Source organism: Bubalus kerabau, chromosome X, assembly GCF_029407905.1.
Source record: "Bubalus kerabau isolate K-KA32 ecotype Philippines breed swamp buffalo chromosome X, PCC_UOA_SB_1v2, whole genome shotgun sequence".
In the NCBI taxonomy this organism is placed as follows: Eukaryota; Metazoa; Chordata; class Mammalia; order Artiodactyla; family Bovidae; genus Bubalus; species Bubalus kerabau.
The window spans coordinates 72,190,729-72,207,810 of NC_073647.1; the positions used below are offsets into that span (position 1 = coordinate 72,190,729).

Sequence of the window (17,082 nt, forward strand, 5' to 3'; positions counted from 1 at the left end):
TCTCAGTTACCAGCATTTTAGTAACTGGTGATATGAGCTGCATTGATGCAATTCTATAGTAAAATAATAAAGCTTCTACAACATTAATCCTGAAGCAACACAGTGACTGATTATTATTGATACTTCATTCCCCTGACATCTCCCTAACATTCCTATAAACTATATAAAGTACTGTAAACACTGCTTTATCTACTGGAGATTGAGCAGCTTGCCCCAAGTACCAAGAGTCAACAGGGACCAATTTCCTGTTGGACAGACACCGTGCATTTTACAACTATAGAAACTGCATCAGATAATCACCCTGAAATATGAACAAAACAGGAAATTCCTTTACTAATAGCTTATTATTTAAGGAATTTCTTCTTTTGAAATAATTTTAGAACACAATTTGCTAGAAATCTAAACTTGAACCAAAAAAATCTGATGGCATGCTAGATAGCTTTTTTGTGAGTTCAGAAATTAAGAACAAAGTTTTAACAACTGTAATGAGCCATTCATTACTTGGTCCTTGTGTTGGATGAAACAAAATAAGTAAGCTACAGTTAATTCTTGGTAAAGTGAGAATGTGAATGATTATGCTGTCAGGCTGTTGCATCACTTTCTTCTTAGGTTCTCCCTTCAATTCCAGAAGTACATAAAAGTGTAACAGAATGGGTGAGGCAGAATAGACATCAACAATTTTTTAAAAGCCTAACAAAGAAGAGACAATGACTGTTATTATGGAAATAATACATGTAAGTAATCCATGGATATTTGGTCATTGATTTTCAAGTTATACAAAATAAGCTGATCATTGAAAGAAAAAAAAACACTTAAAGACATTTATGGCAGAATACATGTAATCACAGTATTCTATATTATGATAATATATATCAATAACATTTTATCAGAGATATGGCAAATGGTCGAGGAGAAAAAAGTCTGACATGAAAGGAGTCAAGAATGTTGACAATTCAGGAAAGGAAAAGGAGTTAAGAATCAAGTTTAAGTTTCATAAGGTTTTTTTTTTTTTTTTAATGTAGAAGTAGAGGTAACAAAAATTGGTCTTCACCTGGTAAGTGTGTACTCCCTGAGTCCTGAATGCAAATTCATGGCAGAAAAAGTACCTATGCATCCACGCAATCTTTTGTCTCGACCAATCTTCCATGTTACAAACAGTGGGCTGTAATGGAAGATAAAAATAGGGTAAATCAATCAATTCAATTCAAAGAAATATTTGTTGAATATTTACTATACCAAGGTTAGGTGCCTGAAATACAAAGACTAGATGACAGGCCTTCAGGGGCTTAGCTGCATTTAGAAACAATTATAGCTACACTGTATTAAATGTATTCTATATGTTGGTAGTGATGTTAGTCACTAAGTGTCTGGCTCTTCTGAGACTCCATGGACTGTATGTAGCCCACCAGGCTCCTTGGCCCATGCGATGTCCCAGGCAAGAATACTGGAGTGGGTTGCCATTTCCTCCTTCAGGGAATATTCCTGATCCAGGTATTGAACCCACATCTCCTGCACTGCAGGTAGATTCTTTACCATCTGAGCCACCTGGGAATCTCTATATGTTAGAAAGTCCAATAAGTGGTTTTAACAGATTATGTTAATCCTCATCAACAACTCTAGAGGCCTGATACTATTATTAACATTTCCAATTTTACAGATTAAGCAGTACCACAGTTAATACATCATGAAGTAGGAACTCAAACCTGGCCAGTCTTGACTACAGAGCCATTACTGCCTGATTCCTCATTTAAAACTCAAGTCACTGATTGAGTCCTAAGTCTAGTCTAGAAAACCCGGGTAAAAAGCAACAGATTCAATAAATACTTACTGAATGTACGGGGTGGGGGGTGCAAAGCACTGTGAAAGGTGCTATTGGAGATACGTGCTATTGGAGATGGTGCTATTGTAGTTGCCTAAGACACAGTCTTTGCTCTCTGAGAGCCAGTATAGGAGGAGGGCTTGTTCACAGCTAACTAACACAAGGCAAAAGGAACTAAGCGCTAGAAGCCCTGTCCAGAATGCCACAAATTAAGCTACTGGGATAGGAGAAAATTTCATCAAGTGTGATCATCTTCAGCTTGGCCTAGAAGAATGAGTAGGGTTTGGAGAGGTAAAGGACAACAGCAAATATTAACAACGTAATACTCTGAAACCAGAAAGTTTATTTCAATTTTTAGAAAAAATTACTGCCAATAAATAAAATCTTTCAAGCATCAAATATCAAAATGTCAATTAGAATGGCAACAAGAAAATAATTTAGTTGTTTGGATTGTTGTTTTAAGAAGGGTAATATAGTTTTTTTTTGTTTGAGTTCATGGTCTGCAGACTTTATTTTTTATATATTCTTTTTAAAAATTCATTTATTTTTAATTGGAGGATAATTGCCTTACAATGTTGTGTTTATTTCTGCCATACATCAACATGAGTTGATGTTATACCATAGGTATAACATGCAATAATACAGTTTTAAATGAAATTTAATACAGTAGATATTTGGATTCTGCGGCAAAGCGCTCACAGCCTCAATTAGTGGTTAATTTTAAAAACAACTCTTTTATAAATAGAAGCAACTTTGTCAGGTTTTATGAAATAAATTAATTCATACATTTTAGAACATTTTGTAAAAAGATTAACACTCTATAGTTGGGGATGGCCCCTGTTAATATGAGTATTCACAGAATTTGGTATAACATAATACACTTCAGCTTTCTAAAAACTAAAATTTTATGGGATGTAACATATGTCATATATTTCTTATATAATTATGTATATTTATATTTTTATATTAATATACTTATAATTTTATATTAATATACTGGAGAACACATTCTTTATTTAATGTACTCTCTAATCAGTCATCAGCAGTTGGGGGAAAAGATATTCTATTCAAACACTTCAGTCACCGATCTCAAACATTTAAATTATGTTGTGTTCCAACAAGTAACCACAATGGCAAAGAGATTCCCAAATAAATAATCCAAACCAGGGAGCAGTACTAAAAATTACCTCCTTCTAAGAGCAAAATGCCCAGAGGGATTGAAAAAGATGACTAAGTGTAAGGCCAAGTTTTGTCAGTTATTATTCACATGCTGGATGACCTATACTGAAGGTACTAAAATAAAAAGCAAAAGGTAAATTCTAGGGGTTTTTTTTTTGTTTTCTACATCATATGTACTATATTATAACTTGATACAGGGTTCTAATGCTCCAGCTGAAATTTTTCTCTAATTGCTCTTGATTACTAGTTGATCAGGAAGATAAGTATTAGATGGGATCACTTTCTCACCAATTCTTCTCTATTACTTGTACAAATACTAGTATCCTAAAATGCACACATATTGTCTTTAAAGATGAATTTCATCTCTTCATTTTTCACCTTCTAACTTGGGGTCAATGTCATTAATCATTAAATGAACAGTAAGATGTCAATCCTCTCCCATAACAATGCCTATACAAAAGATCTGTATGTAAGATCCCTTGGCAGATTCAGAACAAAGTGAATCATTCTGTACCATATATAACAATATGTCTTTAAAATTCCATGATGGCTTCTCAATAACACAGAACTAAGTTGTATATTCTCTTCCTCAATGACTTAAGTGGGAAACCTAAAAGTAGGAATGAATTTATTTGCTATCAAAAACATGAAAGTCATTTAAAAGTACTTTTCCTTCAATCCTCTTATTTACCCCACTAAAATAGATAAGCATACCATTTTCACTGTAATCCTGTCTATTCAAGCAAACATTTGAAATTTGTAGAGTAAATTTAAAAAGAACACCATTAAACGCTATATTATGCAATGTGTTGGAGGGTATTCAAGCACATAGTGGGAGAAATTATATAGTTTCTTATTTGTTGTTGTTGTTCAGTTGTTCAGTCGTGTCCAACTCTTTGCGACCCCATGAACTGCAGCATGCCAGGCTTCCCTATCCTTCACCATCTCCCAGAGCTTTCTCAAACTCATGTCCATTGAGTCGGGAATGCCATCTAACCATCTCATTCTCTGTCGACCCCTTCTCCTCCTGTCTTCAATCTTTCCCAACATCAGGGTCTTTTCCAATGAGTTGGCTCTTCGCATCAGGTGGACAAAGTATTGGAGCTTCATCATCAGTCCTTCCAATGAATATTCAGGACTGATTTCCCTTAGGATTGACTGGTTGGATCTCCTTGCAGTCCAAGGGACTCTCAAGAGTCTTCTCCAACACCACAGCTCAAAAGCATCAATTCTTTGCACTCAGCCTTCTTTATGGGCCAACTCTCACAGTTTCTTATTAGGCTATGCTATGACTGATGAAGGAATGATTCACTCAGAGGGTAGAGTGCTAGAGGATAAGCTGCATTTTGCCAGGCTCCCCTGGCCTGGGAGAACAGGTGCTCCATAATAAGCAAGGGCACAGAGAAGTAAAAGCACACAACACTTTCAGAGACCAAGAAGTAGTCTGACAATCCTGATAACTCATTATGGTCTCTTCCATATTTAACACTCTATGAATTTTAGGCACTGTTGAGTATATGTTCTCAAGAGCCCTCATAGAGGTAGAGCAGATGCAGAATCGTCTGTACTCTCCCTGTTGCTTACCTGCCCCAGGCAACATCCTCTTTGGTGGGGGTGGTATTGCAGGGAAGTATCTGTGTCAAAGATGGGAGGGACTGCTACTTGACAACCCCACTGTATTTAGGACAGAAGCCTGAAGATGGAAGAAACCAGACCTTTAGTAGACAGAATGAAACTACTCCTTCAAAATCTGGGACTCAAATTTCTCATTTGCAAATGCTCATTCAAAGTCTTTTATAAAGAACATGTTATGTGGAAATTAAAAAAACCCAAACATCTAAAAGCAATATTTATTTAATGGGGAAAATAACTTGGGAAGTTAAGCATTTTAAAATAGACTGAAACAGAATAAAGTAGACTAAAACAGAATAAACACGATGGAGCACAAGAGAGTGTATCTTGTATATGGACAACTACTTTGTACAGGGCAATGGTTATGGGAACATTCAATACATATCTTCTAAAAATAACAACAAAAGTTTTTCTTTTCCTAACACACAGAGGGAAGAAATAGGCAATTTCATTCTTAAATGTGTTATTAAAACATATGAGTTCCCAAAAGCATATAAAACATCACCATAATCAGAGACAGATCAAAGCAGAAAAAGGAACTTGAACCTGTTGAGAGGAGGTGCTTACTCAATGACAGGGAAATTTAAAAATAAAAAAAAAAAACAGTTCATAGTCATAGTAAGACAAAAAGTGAATGTTTTTTGAAAATACTTTCACTATATGGTTTGAGGCCACCAACATACATTGAAAAAAAAATGCTACAAACTAGAAAGGGGTTCAAAATGAAATGAAATATTAATGGAAATGTTTATTTGAAAGTAACCAGACATAACTTTTCAAGGAATTTTCCCACTCCTGAACAGTTTGTGCCACTATGTTCTGAGAAATGTTTTGGAGAAAGTAAATGCTCTCCATTTTTCCAAGTCTGTAGAGGAAGTGGAAGTAACCACCTAATCTAGGTAAATCCTCCCTGCCAACTGACAGACAGTACTATCACGTCAATAGTAGCTCTTAGGGGAAATGCAGTTGCGTGGAATCAGCAAAAGTCCAGAATAGCAATGTAAATCTGAGCAGGATACTCCCAAGTTACATGCCACTTCCTATGCCTCTCTTCTAAGACTATTCTATTGATGTAGATCAGGATAGATTAGAAATATGTTTGTGGGAGAGGGGTACAACCATGAAAAAGGCATATTTACTTAATTTATTTACCATAGTATTTCCTCTGCCATACCAAGGCAAAAACAAAGGTTAAAAATATCTTTGGACATTAGCAAGCCCCTACTCTGGAAATTTACTCTTCCTTAGAATGAGATTTGTAGGTGGTAACATTAACAATACAATGTCAATCCCTATCAATATACTAATGACTGCTATAGGGGTCTTCAACAAGGTTATTTATATTATAGGTAGATACAGGAAAAGTGAGAAGTTCCTCTAGCTTGGTTCTTCTGCCATCAATGATTGCTTTTCAACTGAACTCAGGCTCCTCACCAACTTAGTCCACTGTATTACTCATAACATCCAACTCAACATTGTAATTCCATAGTACCTAGAAGCTCAGAGAACCACAGAAATGGCAGTCTTCCTTCCACAACCAGATTAAAACCTTTCGTATCCTATTTCAACACAAAGAAGCTATATATTTCATTTCCAAACCATATAAACAACAGATTCAATTTGTTAAAATGTACTCAATTATCATTAAATCTCATATTAGTCTGCTCAAGTCACCATAACAAAATACCATAAACTGAGTGGTTTAAACAACAGAAATTAATTTTCTCAAATTCTAGAGGATAGGAAGTCCAAGATAAAGGTTCCTGTAGGGTTGTTTCTGAGAGCTCTCTTCCTGGCTTGTAGATGGCTGCTTAGTCTTTGCATGGCCTTTCCTCTGAACTTCAAAATGAGAATGAGTATCCACGTGAGCTGTTTAGTATCTCTTGAAAGGACACTAATCCTATTTTATCATGGCCCCATCCTTATGACTTCATTTAACCTTAATTATCTCAGTGTAGGCTCTAACTCCAAATACAGTCCTGGGGGTCTAGGGTTTCAACTATATGTTTCAAATGTAGTCTTGGGGGGTTAGGGTTTCAACATATGGATTTTGTGGGGACACATAGCAAATCACTAACAAAAACGTTAGCACATATTTCAAAGTTTATGTAATAAGTTATATAAGGTTATTAGGTGAAAGAGCTTTAAAGAGATTATCTATTCCCTCTTCATTTTACAGGTGAAAAGCAAAAAGCTATCTAGGCATAATGTAGGGTCAACTAGTTAGTGTTAGAACCTGGCTACTTCTGCAGATTTTCTTACTACTGATTTAAAATTTTAATTAAATTTAAAATTGTGAGTAGCAAACCTAGATGTCTTCTAAAATACCAGAAAACAGGAAAACCCCACATAGGTGAACATAAGCACAAATCTCCTTTTCTCCCTCTCCTCTCAGAAGGAACAAGAGAAATTAGTTGAGAAGATACCGGGACAAACTGGAAATGTTGTATCAGCCTAGAAACACTGGACTCAATTTGCAAGCTTCTATACTATTCCCATTAGAAGCCATAGCAAAATTTGTCATTTTACCTTTGATAGCCTACCAACACCCTTTCTCACTCCCTTGAAACCTTCATTATCTCCTACTGCCTAGCCAGCTTTCATTAAACTCAAAACTCAGGTGTTCTATCTAATATCTACAAATTTCCACCAAATCAAAATTCCCATATACCATTGGTTAACAACTGTTTAGTTAGGTACTAATCTGATTATTTAAGTAATTCGTACTACTTAACGAGGCTTCTGAATGAATGAATCATTAATTAGTGAATGAAGCTTAACTCTTTCAGATAATGTGAAATTCAAATTGATAGGACTCCCTGAAAGAAGAGGAATAGGAGTAAGTACACGGTTGAGGGGTAGGGAGAGAAGGTAAGGTTCTACAGCATTTTATACTTTCTCATCCACACCAATCCTTTACTGCAGATAAGGAAAATACACTAAACCACCATTACAGCCTTATACCACACTCCTCCCTCCAGGATACTTCCTGTATCCCACAGGGCTCAGGAAAATAAAGAGACACTGCTTAAACAGACAGCACGGGATAGTATAGAAGACCCTCAAACCCTTAAAGTGGGAATCAGGAATGACCAATATTTCACGACTTTTCTCTGCCTGGTATTCCCAGAAATTCTATCATAGAAGCATTATATTCATAATACTCATTTAACTGGCAAATGTCAGAGGAGGAGAGGCAGTCTAAAGTCTTACAGATGATTGGGAAAGTTGAGTATGTGCGTGTGTCTTACAAATCAAGGGTAATCATCACCAACACACAACCAGCCAAATCACAAGCATACTTTAAAGGATTAGCTTGATTCTGCCAATTTTTGAACTGAAAGAACCATTTTTTCCTTTTAGCAAGACCAAATCAACAATTTTCAGTAAACTAAAAAAACTCAGTTTCAGGCTTAATAAATTGAGATAGTCTCATTATTATTTTCATTTTTAAAGTCCCAAATTAGATGAGAATGCTATCTGCACTGGAAAACAATACTACATTTGCACATATTCTCTCTTATTTAGTTTACACTGCAGTGAGAACTAAATTTAATATATGGTAGCATTTGAAGGAAGAAAATAGCTTGTATTTTTTCTCATAACAGGAACAAACCATAAATCTTTACTATCTGAAAATCTAACTCATAAATTTTAAATGACAAATTGCTATAGATTATAAAAATAAAATAATTTCTATTTGGAATTCCTATTCTGAAACCATTTGTTCAAAGAGCTTAAGGTTTGAGACTCAGCCTTAACTATGAAAAGAATTAATTATTTTAATATAAAACAGACCAGGTCAAAAAAATGACCTACTGAAGTCCGAAGATTTCTAAACTCAATATAAGGAAAACTAAGAGAACTAGAACTAGATCCAGGAGTTTTAGAATGAATATTGATTGATATAGTAAACTTTTTAAAATGCCAATAAAAACTTCTATGGAACTATGTTTTGATACTTCCATTTGTCCATTTGTACGTCAGATGCTCAGCTGGATGGTCAGGGAATTCATTAACACTTAAAACAATGAAAACAACTAAGGTTTTTTTTTGTTGTTGTGGTTTAGGTCTGTCCCTACATCTTACCTCCCCAGCTAATGACCCATGTTCTGCAATCCTGTCATAGGAAATAAATATGCTGACTGATTTAAACACTAGTATAAAAAAAGCTGGAAAGTTTTTCAGCTTCTTCATTCTAGATTTTTATCTTATTTCCCATTCCAAGGAGGTCTCATGTAATGTACGAGCTTAGTAAGTGTGCTCAGTCCTGTCCAACTCTTTGCGACCCCAAGGACTGTAGCCCGCCAGGCTCCTCTGTCCATGGAGTTTTCCAGGCAAGAATACTGGGCTGGGTTGCCATTTACTCCTCCAGAGGATCTTCCCAACCCAGGGATTGAACCTGCATCTCCTGAATCTCCTGCATCGACAGGCAAATTCTTTACCACTGAGCCACCTGGGAAGCCCAGCTTAGTAAGTAAGACCAGCAATAAAACTATGATGTATTTCTTTTTCACATGTTTTCTGAGTTTAGAAAAGTAACTGTTGATTTTAAGGTCCTTGTATTGGATTACTTGCTCCTTTGGGAGAAAGGAGCTAGATAGACTCAGATTTATGGCAGGAATTCGGCAAGCCTTTCTCACTTTAGGAGGAAGAAGAAAGGCAGGATTTAGGGACAAAGTACTCAACTGAGACCATATTTTGTATCAGGGCAACTTATGCTGCCTTTGCTTTCTTTCTTTCCCCTTCTCTTTAACTTTCAGAAAATACTTCAACCTCTTAAGAACCTCTATCATGAAATATCCAAGGGATTATGATTTTTTTTAACATGGAATTGACATTCTCACTTCCAAAGTGCTTCTTTTAAAAAATCAACTTTATTAAAGTATATTTTGCAGATAATAAAATCAGCCTTTTGAAGTGTAAAATTCAAAGAATTTTGACAAATGTATATATACAGGTAACCTAAACCACAATTAAGGTAAAGAACATTTCCATCACCCCAAAGAGTTCCTCTGAGTCTCTGCAATCAATCCCCTCTCCACACTCCTGGACCTTGGCAAATACTGACCTGCTTTTGGTCACTACAGCTTTACGTTTTCTAGAAGTAGTCTAGTTTACATGAAATAGTAAATGGAATCATCTAGTATGCAGTCTTTCATGTGCAGCTTCTTTCACTTAGAACAATGCATTTGATGTTCACTCATGTTGTTTGGCCCTTTTTAAATAATATTCCACTGAGTGGTTTTGTTTATCTCCTCACTTGCTGATGGATATTTGGGTTGCTTCCAGTTTAGGGCTATTATAAATAAAGCTGCTATGATAATACTTGGATTTACGTTTTTGTGTGAACATAACTTTTCATTCCTTTCAGGTAACTACCTACAAAGATAACTGCTGAGCATGAGTAGGTATATGCTTAACTTTGTAAGAAACTGCCAGACTATTTCCAATTGGCTGTACCAATTTCCAGTGGCTGTACCAGTTACTTTCCTACCAGTTTTGCATAAGTGTGCAGTGACTCCATAGCCTCACCAATACTTGGTATTGTCTTTAAAAAAAATAATAATTTAAGTTAATGTGTAAGAATATCTCACTGTGGTTTTAATTTGCAGCTCTCTGATAACTAAGGATACTGAGCAGCTCTTTAAGTGTTTAATATTCATTCACGTATCCTCTCTTGGAAGGTGTATGTTCAACTTATTTGCTCATTTTTAATTGGATTGTTTTTCTTCTTTTTATTGAGTTTCAGGCTTTAAAAATATATTCTGAAAACCAATCTGTATCACATATATGGATTGCAAATACAGTTTTCTAGTCAGTGGTTTGCCTTTTCATTTTCTTAATAGTATCTTTTGAAGAGTATATGTTCTTAATGAAATTTATCAATTTTTCTCTTCTGGTTTATATTTTTGTGTTCAATCAAAGAACTCTTTATCCAAAAGTTATGATGATTTTCTCCTATTCTCTTACAGGGGTTTTATAATTTTAGCTTCCACATTTAGGTTTATAATTCATTATGAGTTACTTTTGTATATATTGTAAGGTGAATATTGAATATTTTTTAATTTTGGTGATGGATTTTTGTGTCTATGTACATAAAGAACATTGGTCTGTGATTTTTTCTTCTAATATCTGTTGGGTTTTGGCACCATGGCAATGCCAGCCTCACAGAATGAGTTGGCAAGAATTTTATCCTCTCTTTCCTACAAGTTTGGTTTATTTGTTCCTTAAATATTTGATGAAATTCACCGTTAAAGTTACTGGAGCCTAGATTTTAATTATGGGATGATTTTAAATTACAATTTTAATTTCTTTAATAGATATAAAGCTGTTCAGACTTTTCAAGTTCTTTTTGAGTCAGTTTTGGTAATCTATGTCTTTCATGGAATTCTTCCATTTCATCTAAGTTGTAGAATTTACTGGCATAAAATTATTCTTAATGTTCCCTTATTATCTTTTTAATGTCTCTAGGATCTGTAGTGATATCCATTCTATCTTTCCTGATATTGGTAATTTGCATTACTTTATATCTTTCTCTCTTTTTTGTATCAATCTAGCTATCAACTTATCAATTTTATTGATCTTTTCAAAGAGCTGGCTATTGGTTTCACTGATTTTTCTCTATGTTGGTTTTCTATTTTATTGATTTCTACTCTAACATTTTATTGCTCTTACTTGGGGTTTAATTTGCTCATTTTCTTGCTTCTTAGGTCAGAATCTTAGATTATTGATTTTTAGATCTTCCTTAAGAGTATACATTTCCCTCTAAGCACTGTTGCATCCTACAAGTTTTAATATGTTGTGTTTTCATTACCATTCTGTTCAAATATTTTCTAATTTCCCCGTAACTTCTTCTTTGACTATAATTTATTTGGAGGTATACTGTGTAATTTCCTAATATTTGAGGATTTTCCTGATAGCTTTCTGTTACTGATTTCTGATTTAATTCCATTTTGATCCGAGAACATACTTTGTATTATTTCAATTATTTATAATATACTGAGATTTGTTTTATGGCCCAGAATGTGGTCTTAGTGAATGTACCACGTGACTTTGTAAAGACGATATATTCTGGTAGTGTTAGGTCTGGTGTTTTATAAATACCAGTTAGGTAAATTTGGTTGGTAGTACTGGTCAGATTTTCTATCCCCTCACTGACTTTTCTATTTATTCTATAAGTTACTGAGTGAAGAGTGTTGAAATATCCAACTCTAAATGTGGTTTTGTCTATTTATCCATTCAGTTGTATCTATTTTGATTTTGTCCATGTATTTTGAGGCTCTATTAAGAGCATACCCTTGTAGGATTGTTGCTTTTTTAATGAATTGAACACTTCATCATTATGAAATGTGCCCCCATCCTGAAGTATAATCTCATATTAACATAGATACTCCAGCTTTCTTATGATTAGTGCTTGCATGATATATCTTTTTCCATCTTTTTATTTAGAACCTATCTGTGTCTTTATTCTTAAAGTGGGTTTCTTACAGGCAATAGTACACAGCTGGGTCTTAGATTTTTATGGCCTTTTAATTGGAAAACTACTTATATTTAATGTAGCCTTAATATTGTTGTATTCTTTATATTTGATATTTGTTGTTTCCCATCCCTTCTCTGCTCTTTTTCTGTTTTCTTTTGGATTAAATGAGTATAGTTTAATATTCATTTTTATTGCCATTATTAACTTATTATACTTTTTTGTTGGTTATTCCAGGTTGCAAGTTGTGCATCTTTAATTTATCGTTATCAACCTTCAAGTAGTATGACATCACTATACATATAAGAACCTGAGCAGTATACTTCCATTTCATTCCTTCCATGCCTTGGGGCTACTCTCACACCTTTTACATCTATATACATTATAAATACACATTATAATCTCTAAACAGATTATTAATTTTGCCTTAAACAATCAGTTAACTTTTTAAAAAATTTTTAAATGAACAAAAGTCTTTCATATTCATCCCCCACTTACTATACTTATCTGGAACTCTTCATTATCTCTAGAGATTCAGGTATCCATCTGGTATCATTTTCCTTCAGCCTGAAAAAAATTTTTAATATTTCAGGTCTGCTGGTGACAATTTTTTGTCTGAAAAAATATATTTCTCCTTCATTTATTTTGGCTTTCATTTTTAAAAAGATTTTCACTGGAGATAGGATTTGAGGTTGACAGTACTTTTTTTTCGTTAGCACTTTAAAGATGTCATGCCATTGTCTTCTCACTTGCACTGTTTCTGATGAGATGTGTATGATTTCTTATCTTTGTTCTTCCATATGTACTGTTTCTTTTTTCCCCTCCTCTAGCTTCTTTTCAATGCTCCCTCTATTCACTGGTTTTCAGCAATTTGATTGTCTTAGAGTGGTTTTCTTTGGGGTTATCCTACTTAGGATTCATTGAGCTTTTTGGATTTGTTAATTTATATTTTCCATAATAACTGGAATTTTTGTCATTATTTTTTCAACTATTTTTCTGCCTATTCCAGTCTCTCCTTTCCTTCTGGGACTCCAATTACATGCATGTTAGTCTGATTGATATTGTCCCACAGTATCAACCACTGAGGCTTTCTCTTTCTTCAGTTATTTTACATTCTCTGTTTCAGACTGGATACTTTTGTTGTGTCTTCAAATGCATTAATCCTTTCTTTCGCAATTTAATCTATTAATCTCATCCAGTGAATCTGTCACTTTATATAGTGTACTTTTTGGTTCCAGGAGTTCTATTTGCTTCTGTGTTAAATTTCTTTCCTCATTCCATCGATGTTTATCTTTCAATTGTTCAGCACAAGTTGCTTTGAAGTCCTTGTCTGCTAATTCTGTAACTTATTTCTCATTCAGTTTCTACTGACTTGACTTCTTCTTGCTTATGGGTCACATTTTAGTGCTTCTTGGAATGTCAAGTAATTTTCTGGATATCAGCTATTATAATCATTGTATTTTTGAGTGCTTTTATTTCTGAGCCACCAGGGAAGCTCTTTATTTAACTGTCTTCCTTTAAAGGTTATTGAAGCTTGTTTTGTTGTGCATCTAAATGTTTTGTGAATAATTATTTTTCAAGGCTTAATTTTTAAGTTTTGTTACTTTGGGTTCCAAGTATGTTTTATTCTACGACTACATTAATGCTACTACTAAGGAATAACTCTTACATGGTCTCTATTGAATGTTCTGGGTGTTCAACAAGGTCTCTCAGTTCTTGCTGTGGGAACTGAAATCTTTCTCTCAGTCCTGTATGAGCTCTGGTAAATTTTCAGCTCATAGCTCCTGAGAAATAGTTTTTTATCCAGCCCCATGGTGTTTCTCTCAAGACATTCACAGATTCATAATTCAGCCAAAGATAAAGGGGACATTTATGCAGATTTCTGGAGTTATTTCCCTGACTAGCCCTCCCTCCCCTTTCAGTACTCTGCTCCACAAATTCCTGCCACCTAGGTAGACTTCCCTGAGTTCCTAATTCAGTCTCATCAATTCAACAAGACTGCAGGTTCTGATTGAGTTCCCTCTCACAATGCTATGGTCCAGAAACTACCTACAGACAGAAAGCCAGGGCGACTGCAGGACTCATTTTCTTTGTTCCGTTTTTCTCAGGGATCAGAGTCCTGTGCTACCTGTTGCCCAATGTCTGAAAACACTGTTTCATATATTTTTGTCCAGTTTCAAGTTGTTTATGGGGTATATGAGGCAGAAGGGAACATGTTTTATGCCAGTTACTCCTTCGTGGACCACAGTGGAAGTCTCAAAGCCTTCTAACACTGAGTCACTTAAGGGTCAAACTCTGTGGTAGGTTTCACATACTAAATGTGGAAAAAGCCTACCACAAATAGTAGACGACCACAGTAAGCAGGAAAATGGTTCAGGAAGCAGAAAGCAAAGGGACACATCTCTTCAGCTTTGACAGCTGGTGCACTTTTATAAGAATATGAAGTGACTCAACCAATTTCAGAGGCAATGCACTACTCAGAACCAAAAGGTTAGAGATGTCACTCTTAAAAATATCAAATCAAGAACTCTAAAATCCAAAGTAATGAAATAAAAAAATCAAAGCAGTCAAGTATAAACTGAACTTGACAAAAGTGTCAGTTACCAGTCACTCTGATATTTCTTTCTTTAAGCCCATGCCAAAAATAGCTCTCTCCTCTTATTCTTTCATACAAGTTAAAACAACAACAAAAAATGCAATCCCTTGAACCTTATTTACAACACTTAAAAAAAATCTTGAGGAAGTCATCAGTAATTATGAATGATGTCTGATGTATGTATGTTTTGTTATTACTATTTTTAAAGGGTTGTTTTTTCAGCTATGATGACTAAACAATCTTAGGGCTCAGTTATTTACCTCACTGCAAGATAAAACTGAGGTTATCGGTCTTAGCATAAATCTTGCAATCACAATGCCACATCTATAGAAGGGCAGTCGCTTAAACACAGGAACTCCACATTAAAGAAATCAGATACACAAAAAATCTCTTATGATGGAAAAAACCAGAAAAAAATTCTGCGATATGTGCCATTAAATTATCATATCCAAAATTATTTTTAAAAATTTCCCACCAACACATCAGGCAACGCCATGAAAGTTCAATGTTCAAAAAGTAAACTGAACCACTAACCTGGGAGGCACAGAACAATGGAAGTTTCCAAAGAAAATTAAGATAGCAGGAAGTAAGCCAGAGAAAAAAGCAAAATCCCTGAATGACATTGACCAAGGTAACGAGGTAGTGAAGTAAGAAGGAAAATTGCTTACTTTCTTGCTGTACACTTCTCTTTAGGCAGTCCTATATAACTGCCTACTTCAAAGTCTATAACTTTATAAACAAATGAAACAGAAGCTAAACAAAGGGACCAAACTCCCTGGGAAGATAAGAAAGAACACAGCAGCCCTATCAACAGGCACCAGTACAACAACTTCCTCTGTATATTTAAAGGTTCAGGTTTAAAAAGCCTCCAGCTGAACTGCTAGGTACACAGCTGACTACAAACTAGCTAATGGTGGTATATAGGGTCTGGAAATGAGAGTGACCTACTCAGCTTCATCATGTCAATACAAGAAAGCAAGCTTTGTCACCTAAGCTATTATACACACTCATCCCTGAAAGCTAAGTTTTTCCTCTAGAGTCCACCTAGTCCTCTGCTTTAAAACCAGGAAGAACAGTTCCCACACCTTTGCTTTTTAGATAAATCCCACAGATAAAAAACAATACTTTATTTTAAACCAGGTGGCACAGTGGTAAAGAAAAATTAAAAAAAAAAAAAAAAGAATCCATCTTCCAATGCAGGAGACACGAGAGATGCAGGTTTCATCCCCGAGTTGGGAAAATCCCCTGGAGGAGGAAACGGCAACCCACTCCAGTATTTTTGCCTGGAGAATCTCATGGACAGAGGAGCCTGGAGGGCTATAGTCCATGGGGTCACAAAGAGTTGGACACGACTGAGCATGCACACATGCACACACAGAGTGTTCTACTTACAGATCTGAAATGCACAATGGAACTTAATACTCAGTCCAGGGTTTCTATATAGCTATAGAACCAAAGACCAGGGAAACTTATTTCTCATCAGGCCTACTTCTCCAACATTTTCTTGGCATTAAACACTATACAAACACACACACACACACTATACAAATTGCCAGTTAAAGATGCAGATGTCTGGACTCTATTGGTCTCAGCCGTATACTGCTAAATTGATGAAAAATCTTTTAATTAGAGTCTTTCAGTAACCAGCTTCATGCTTTCAAACTTGCCCAGTGTCTTTCCTCATTCTGACAATGTAAACATAACACAAAAGCACCTCTTCTTAAAGGAAGTGAAACTGAGCAATGGCAAAATTATTAGCTATGAAGAGCAGTTAATCAGTTAAATCCAAATTGTTTTCCATAGGAATATATTCTGTAATATAAGACAGAACAATTGGCAAATGATTATTTTACTTATAATAAAATAGTTCTCACGTGGACTACAAAATTACATAATATACATAAGTGTAATATATATGTAATATACATAACATAATGTATTTTATATATATTATATATAACATATTATGTATTTTACATATACATATATACGTAAGCCCAGTGCATGATTTACTAAAATGTAGCTATCTTTTCACCCCAAATCTGTCTGGGAAGATCAATTTGAATTAGAGAAGTCTGAATTATAGAGTTTAAAATGAGACAAATATAGTTTTATTACTTGCAGATACACTCTCACTTACCTGCCCATCCTCTTCCTTCTCTACTAAATAGCATTTCTAGCACTTTAATAAATAAATAATTTAATAGATGAGAATAACTGGTAATGAATACATTAACTATTTGTATATAAATAGAAGTTTTTTATACCTAAAATAAAACCAACCTTCATCATTCCATCTCACATGAATGATGATCACTTCCAAATATGGAAAAAGAAAATATGATTGGAAAACTAATCAATAAGGTTTCTACTGCT

The 17,082-nt window shown here is 34.8% G+C and overlaps 1 protein-coding gene across 5 annotated transcripts in view; it reads right to left on the minus strand.

Moving 5' to 3' along the window:
* Positions 1-17,082, minus strand: part of AMMECR1 (AMMECR nuclear protein 1) — a 115,362-nt gene that overhangs the window by 56,330 nt on the left and 41,950 nt on the right. For all 5 annotated transcript variants that reach the window (XR_008707882.1, XR_008707880.1, XR_008707881.1 and 2 more), the window contains exon 2: positions 1,052-1,162. Coding sequence is in view for 2 of the 5 variants with exons in the window: in XM_055563013.1 (XP_055418988.1) it covers positions 1,052-1,162 (111 nt within the window). In the remaining 3 variants the exon portion in view is untranslated. The remainder of the gene's footprint in view (positions 1-1,051; positions 1,163-17,082) is intronic.